The sequence below is a fragment of the Impatiens glandulifera genome, chromosome 3 (assembly GCF_907164915.1).
Source record: "Impatiens glandulifera chromosome 3, dImpGla2.1, whole genome shotgun sequence".
Lineage (NCBI taxonomy): Eukaryota > Viridiplantae > Streptophyta > Magnoliopsida > Ericales > Balsaminaceae > Impatiens > Impatiens glandulifera.
Genome location: NC_061864.1, coordinates 33,892,595 through 33,900,939, shown reverse-complemented (window position 1 = coordinate 33,900,939; position 8,345 = coordinate 33,892,595). Strand labels below are relative to the sequence as shown.

At 33.1% G+C, this 8,345-nt stretch overlaps 1 protein-coding gene across 1 annotated transcript in view; it reads left to right on the top strand.

Moving 5' to 3' along the window:
* The window catches only part of LOC124929021 (probable inactive receptor kinase At5g10020), a 6,579-nt gene extending 77 nt beyond the window's left edge, over positions 1-6,502 (top strand). The window contains exons 1-3 of the mRNA XM_047469276.1: positions 1-973; positions 1,914-3,485; positions 5,645-6,502. The exon at positions 1-973 is cut by the window's left edge and continues 77 nt beyond it. Coding sequence (XP_047325232.1) covers positions 40-973; positions 1,914-3,485; positions 5,645-6,228 — 3,090 coding nt within the window. The 5' untranslated portion in view covers positions 1-39 and the 3' untranslated portion in view covers positions 6,229-6,502. The remainder of the gene's footprint in view (positions 974-1,913; positions 3,486-5,644) is intronic.
* The last annotated feature ends 1,843 nt before the right edge of the window (positions 6,503-8,345 follow it).

The following is an 8,345-nucleotide window of genomic DNA, read 5'->3' as shown; positions in this document are numbered from 1 at the left end:
GCTTAGTGTTCTTCGTGCTGCTCGCATTGGCTGTCGAAAATGAGACGAAGAACTCTAACTGTAGCTCACCTTTTCTCGCTGCTCTTTTGGGTTGGCGTTTTCCTCATTTCTGCATCCCAAACTGAACTGGGTTCCCTCCTTGAGTTCAAGAAAGGAATCCAAAACGATCCACTCGGGAAGGTGCAAAATTCTTGGATTCAATCTTCTGTCGATCCCAACTCATGCCCCCACTCTTTCTACGGCGTTACTTGTGACCAAAACGGAAATGTCTCCTCCATTTTGCTCGATAATCTCGGTTTAGTTGGTGATTTGAAGTTTTCCACTCTTATAAACCTCGGAAAGCTGACAACTCTCAGTCTCTCGGGAAATTCACTCTCCGGCCGTCTCGTCCCTGCGTTAGGCTCGGTGACTTCTTTACAGCATTTGGATCTGTCAGGTAATCAGTTTTACGGGCCTATTCCAGATCGGATCAATGGTCTGTTGTCGCTTAATTATCTGAATTTGTCTTCAAATAATTTCACGGGTGGATTTCCCATTGAAATCCGCAACCTGCAGCAACTTAAGGTGATAGATTTACACTCAAATGAGCTGTGGGGAGACATCCAGGGCTTTTTCTCTCAACTTGGGAACATTGAGCATGTTGACTTGAGCTACAACAAATTCTATGGGTCTCTTTCCATGAACTGGGGTAACGTTTCAACTTGGCCAACCACTCTGCGGTATTTGAATTTGAGTCATAATAGATTGAATGGTGAATTATTTGGCAATGAATCTGTTCCTAAGTTCTTGAACCTGCAAGTGTTAGACTTAGGTGATAACCAGTTGACTGGATTGATCCAATCATTTAGGTCACTACCAAGTCTTCACACTTTAAGACTAGGCCACAATCAGCTATTTGGTCCAATCCCGGAAGAGTTGTTCCAGAATTTAATTCCACTGGAAGAACTAGACCTCAGTGGCAATGGGTTTTCAGGTAAAGAACATAAAAGTCTGTTCAAATCTTAATTGGAAATACTGGCTTATAATTTCCATTTGGTGATTCAGTTTCTTGGCTGTAACTATGTCTGAAAGTGTGCTGTTCTTGAAGCTACTACAGAAAAGCCAATTCAGTATTATTATTAGTTTTTCAATTATTGCTGCTTCAATAAGAAGATTGCCTGGTGTAGTATAGTTGTTCACATGAATTGTCTCTTAGGCTTTTGATCCTAGTAATAAAAGTAATGATTATTATTTTTGTTTCTATTCTAGTTGCAAGCTTCATAGATCTCAGGGATGATAACTTAAATATATATATAACTGGAAGCTGTATCTTTGAAACTTATGGTCATATGATAATGGATTCACATATTCTGAGTTATTGATAAAAAAAAAACCCAAAGTAGTGTGTTAGAGATTTCTTACAAAGTAATTTCTGTCCAATACAGTTATTTTGGTTAGACAACTGCCTTCTCAAAGGAAAAATATAACAGCCTTATAAGCATCATAGGCATTTTCCCTAGTTTCAGGAGCAGAAAATGTTAACTTCCTTTAGGGTATATTTGGTGTGATAGTATGGTGAAATTTGAATTCCAGCATACACGGTTTATTCCATTCTTCACTCACTGGCATTACAATTCTAGTGTTTTTTCAAAACATAAGATATTAATTACATCGAATTTCAATTCCATGTAACCAAACACAGTAGTTTTTGTTTTGTTCCCTCCATTCAGGAAAGTGTATAATGTAGTGTTCTTTTAGAAATTATTGTCGGTTTCTCATCTGGATCCTAAAACAAAAACTGTTTTCGAATGGGCAAGAAAAGATTGGTTGATAGTTTAAGACTTGATTCAGTATATTATGAGGTTAAAGACATTAAAGTGTCATCCCTTTTGTCCTACATCTAACTGTTAATTTTTTTTAATTCAATTATACAGGTTCTATAACTGTTATTAATTCAACAACATTGAAGGCTTTGAATCTTTCATCAAATTCACTCTCCGGTTCATTACCTTCTTCCGTGGGTAGATCCATTGTTCTAGATCTGAGCTACAACATGTTCACTGGCGATATCTCCATAATGGGAACATGGGAATCCACTTTGGATATTCTAGACTTAAGTTCAAACGAATTATCGGGAAGCATTCCAAGTACATTATTGCCATTTCAAACCTTTTCCACCCTAATTATTAGAAACAATTCTTTAGTAGGTAACTTACCTCATGTACTATGGAACTCTCCAAGGCTGTCTAAACTTGACCTAAGCTTGAATAAACTAGGAGGATCCATTCCACCCGGTTTATTATCATCAACCACCTTAACAAATCTGAACCTCTCGGGAAACCATTTTACAGGACCTATTCCCTTTCAAGGCTCACACGTGAATGATTTATTATCTCTACCTTCTTATCCACCGTTAGAATCGCTTGATCTTTCCGATAACTCCTTGAAAGGTAACTTACCTTCGGATGTAGGCAACTTGGGTCGGATTAAAATTTTAAATCTCGCAAGAAACAATTTATCGGGAGAAATACCGGGTGAATTGAGTAAACTCGTGGAATTGGAGCATCTTGATTTGTGTGGAAACAATTTCAGCGGTAATATCCCCGATAACCTTCCGTCGAGTTTGAATTTCTTGAATTTGTCTTACAATGATCTTTCAGGGCATGTTCCGAATAGCTTGACAAATTTTCCTATTAGTTCGTTTCGTCCGGGGAATGGTTTGTTGATCTTGCCCGATAACATGTTGCACCAGAACGACAACCCTTCCCCAAACGGAGATGGAAATGGGAATGGGAATGGAAATGGTAAACATCATAATTCAAAGTCGAACGTCAGAATAGCTATAACAGTAGCCACAATCGGAGCCACTTTGATGATTGCGTTTGTTATTCTTGCCTATTATCGCGCTCAAGTAAAGGATTTCCATGTTAGGAGATTTCCATGCCACGCAAATCCAGACCCTCCGCAAACTTCGTTAAGTTATTCCAACGATCATTTACTAAAATCAAAATCATTATCGGGTCAGACACAAATCATTAGTGGTGAGACTACTGCTACTTCATCAGTAATTGTTCCTGGAAGGAAATCCTCTCCAGGTTCTTCCCCAATAACTGATTTATCGCCACGTTTTGTTGAAAGATCTCGATCTGGGAGGTTAGATGTTGATTCACCAGATCGGTTGATTGGAGAACTCTTTTTCATCGACAATTCAGTTGCATTCACAGCCGAAGAGTTATCACGTGCTCCAGCTGAAGTTTTGGGTAGAAGCAGTCATGGGACATTATATAAAGCCACTCTAGATAGTGGGCATATGCTGAGTGTTAAGTGGTTAAGAGTGGGATTGGTGAAACAGAAGAAAGAGTTTGCAAAGGAAGTTAAGAAGATTGGGTCAATGATTCATCCAAATATCGTTCCATTAAGGGCATATTATTGGGGACCAAGAGAACAGGAAAGGCTTATTCTAGCTGATTACATCCATGGAGATAACTTGGCACTACATCTTTATGGTAAGTACCCTTTTTCTGCTGTTATTTCAGTTTCCAGACCATATATATATATTTTACAGACATAGGATTTGAATTATATCCTTTCAATTCTAAAATTCAATTTTGGATATTTTTTTGGAAAGGCTGAGGCCTTAATTAGGGCTTGTTTGATGTGGTTTATTTGGATTTAGTTGTAATCCAAATAAACTTCTATCCCTATCATCAATCACTTCCTCCATTAAATCATAGACTAAAGTACCAAAAGGCTCTTTTACCTTTATGCATTATAACATTTCAAAATATTAACTACTAAAGATATTCCAAGTAGTTAATAATATCTACTAAAAGAATACCAAGTCTTGATATTGAATGACCAAGTCACTTACAAGTTACAAAACACTAAAGAGGGAAGCAAAAAAAAATTTAACCAACAGGCTGAGTATATTTAACTTTAATGAATATGATTGAATATAAGAAAAGCAACATCAAGTCACTCTCTCATAATATCCCAAACAACACTCTAGGAATTGAGATTATGTATGCAGGAATTGAGATTATGTATGCATAGGGCGATGACCTTGTTTGATATAACTTATAAGTTATAAAAAAGCTAGGTTTTTTGGGATTATTTGAGTATAAATACATTAGGGGTGTAATTATAGAATGGATAATTTTGTATATTATTTTTGAAATAAGAGGATATTTTGGTTATTGTTTTGAATGATGTGATGGTAGATTAAATACTGAGTTATTTGAAAATAATCTCAAATAACCCACATCAAACAAGGCCCAAATTATTTTGAGATAACTTCAGATCATTCAAGGGAAGTCATCTAGAAATGTAAAACAGTTTTTTGATTGAAAATTTGTCAGAAAAGATTGAGGTGTGTAAAACTAACAGACTATACTTTTATATGTAAGTAGCTCTAATTCTGAACAATATTTAGGGACTTCTAATTAAGAGTTGATGAACTTGGTTATTCTACAAGGATCCTTGTTAAAGGTCAATGGAAGTCTCTTTTCTGTACTTGAAATTGTAGGATAGTGAACTACACAACAATCTAGAAAGGGTCCAAATTCCATGACCCTTAAGGCTATGTTTGGTTTGAGGCAGAATTGGAATTAGGGATCCAAATTCCATTCTGTTGTATATTTAGAGAGTATTGTGAAATTAGAATTCAAATTCGGAATTTAAACCAATATATCTTCTTACATCCAATTCCATTTTTCACGGAATTGCAATCTAATAATTTTTCCCAAATAAGATTTGAATTATTTCCAATTTCAATTCTAAAAAAAAGAGTTCCAAGTAACAAAACATAGCCTAAATGTTGTATAAATCATGTTTTTGGAAAGGCTGGGGCCTTAATTTAGGGCTTGTTTGATGTGGTTCATTTAGATTTAATCCAAGGCCATGTTTGATCTTAGGTTATTTGAATAACTTATTGGTTATTTTCAAATAACCTTGATCAATGTACTTTACTGAAAATTAGGTTATTTGTGTAAAGAGGCCTTAGGAGTGTAAATAGATAATGAATATATGTACTTTTAAATACATGTATTATTTTTGGTTAATGATTTGATTAATGAGTGAATTGTTAATTGGACAGTGTGTATTCGGAATTAATCTCAAACAATCCACATCGAATAAGGCCTAAAACACCCTTATTTTATTTTTATAAACCGATTTTAAATAAACAAGATTTTTTTTAAAGAAAAACCGTGATCAAACAAGCTAAATAGAAAAAAGAAATTATGCAACATGCCTACAATGTGAATAATAAACCATAACTAAAATCTATGACTAAAAAAGAAAAAAGGCCAAGGAAAATAAAAAATCTAAGAAAGTCATCACAAAGCCAACAACACTCAGATTTAGGATTTAGGTTGGAGGCCACGGTTTTTTGGTCATTATCTTTTTCCTTTTTGAAAATCAGGATTTATTCTCGGTAACACGACTCACTGCCATAACCACTCACTTCATTCAAGGTGTTATGAGTGAAAATCGAGCCTCTAGAATCAGTATCTTATATTCTTTGCACAAAAAACAGTTAGTATGCTTATTCTTGTAGTTTCTATTGCTTTTACACCATAAACACAACATTGTGTTATTGATGTTTTCATATTTGTTCTTCAATTTTACAAGAACTAACTCTAAATGTAATAATAATAAAATACAGAGACAACACCTAGCAGATACTCCCCACTATCCTTGAATCAAAGATTAAAAGTTGCAGTTGATGTTGCTCGAGCCCTAACCTATCTTCACGAAAGAGGCCTCCCTCACGGAAACCTCAAACCAACAAACATAATTCTACTCAGTTCTAACCTAGATGTCCGCCTGACCGATTACGGGCTTCACAGGCTAATGACGCCAGCAGGCATTTCCGAACAGATACTAAACCTAGGTGCTCTTGGCTATCGTGCTCCCGAGCTAGCCAATACTGCAACTAAACATGTCCCAACATTGAAGGGTGATGTGTATTCATTTGGAGTTATTTTAATGGAGTTGTTGACGAGAAGGAGTGCGGGTGACATCATCTCAGGCCAATCAGGTGCTGTCGATCTGACGGATTGGGTGAGGTTATGTGATCAAGAAGGGAGAGGATTGGATTGCATTGATCGCGATATTTATAGTGGGGAGGAGGAATACTCGAGAGGTATGGATGAGATGCTTGCGATTTCGATTAGATGTATTCTTCCTATAAATGGAAGGCCAAACATGAAACAAGTCTTCGATGCCATGTCTTCTATTTCTATTTGATTTATTTTTTGATCTGGGCTAATCCCATCCTCTCATTCTTTCCCACTTTTTAATTTATTTGTGTGTGTGTTTGTTGTGTGTAAAGTGGCAGTTATCAACAACCCATTTATTTGATTGATTAATCAATTGTTTTCTGTGTCTAAAGTGGAAAACTTGTAGTTTTGCTCATATTTTTTTTCTTTGTAAATTGGTTACGACTGAATTTGTAACGACACTATTGATTACTTGTAATTTGCCCATTTATGACTCTTAATAAACTATTGCTTTCATTAAATCTTATTTTCTTATGTATGAGGATTTTTTTTTTATTAATAGAAGATATAAAAGGTTCATTAAAAGGGAAATTTGACGAAATGACCCTTAAAAGTATTTTAATTACGCAAATGATCATTTTAAAATATTTTGACGAAATTATCCTCGTTGCGTAACGCGAAGAGCAGAATTGTCACGCGAAGGGAAAGCCTGTGAAATTACTCCCGTTTCGTAACGCGAAGGGCACGATCATTTTGAACTTTTCACAGGCTTTTCCTTTCGAGATGATACTGTCCTTCGCGTTACGCTATGGGAGTAATTTCGTCAGAATATTTTGAAGTGGTCATTTGCGCAATTAAATTTATGCGCCGGTCACCAGCGCATTTAAATGACCTTTTTCATCAAATTTTCCCATTAAAAAGACGCCACAATATTTTCTTTGTAAATTTTTTTTATCTCTTTGCATTTTTCATTTTCCAGTTATGTTACTCACTCCTTTCATTAATTTTCTTTTTTAATTTCTCTCATCTTATCACTTTTCCTTAAAAACTATAAAGTTAATAATTTTGACTTAACACTCACCAGGGTAGCCAAGTGATAAAAGTTGACTTAAAAAATCAAAATGTGTTCGATTCCAATTGAAAGTGTTTTAAATGAAAGCGGAGAGTCATAACTGTACAATGTCATGCTAATTATCCTTAAATCAAAAAATAAAATTTAATTTTAGTTTAATGCTTAACCTAACATATATATATATAACAATAATATAAGATGGCTAAAGTTGATATAGTTGTGACACTTACATTAACCTAACATATATGACTTATAACATATGATGGTTACATATAAATGTGATCATCGGTTCGATTTTCGGATTATTTGATCTTCTCGATTTGAGTTCTTCAAAATTTTTTTAGTAAATTTTGAAACCGAACCGAATGTGAATAAATTCTAATAAAATTGAATCGAATTCAAATTTAATTTCCGATTCGAATTTAATTTTTTAAACATATAATATAATTGATCATTAATTATAATTATTTAATTATATGTAATAAATTATATAAAATATAATTAAAATCAATAATAAAAAATTAATTCGATTTTTGGTTTAGTTTTCGAGTTAAAACCCAACTCAAAAATCAAATTAAAAAACATATTTAAATTTTAATTGGTTTAAATTTGATTTGAAAATAAAATTTGAATTCGGTTTAATCAAATTCGGTGAACTTGAATTCGATCGAATATTGATTCAAACCAAATATTAAAATTATATATATTCTATTAATAGGTACAGTGTAATAATAAAAAAAAAATCTATCACTTAACCAAATAAATTGTTGATGATAGGGACAAGGGTTAGAGATTTATGAGAGTTATTTTTGAGTTAAAAAATATTGAAATTTTTATTATGCTTGAATTAAAAATAAAAACAACCAAACACTATCAGCAACAATTTTTATTATTCGGTTTGAGGTTAGAGATTTATGATACAATTTATCATAGTAATTTAAATAACTATAATAAGTAAGTTAAATAATAATAATATGCTAGAATTTCTATAATATATATATATATATATATATATATATATATATATATATATATATATATATATATATATATATATATATATATATATATATATATATATATATATATATATATATATATATAAAGCATTTGACTCTCACCTTAGCCGTCAATTTGATTATGCTTGGTATTGGCAATACAATTCACGTTATCCTATTCATAATCTTATTATTGTTCATTTTTATTCAATTTGTTTTATTCATTTATTTTTCGAATATCAATTTCTGTAATTTTTGTAATAAACAGAATAATTCAATTATCTAGTTATTCAT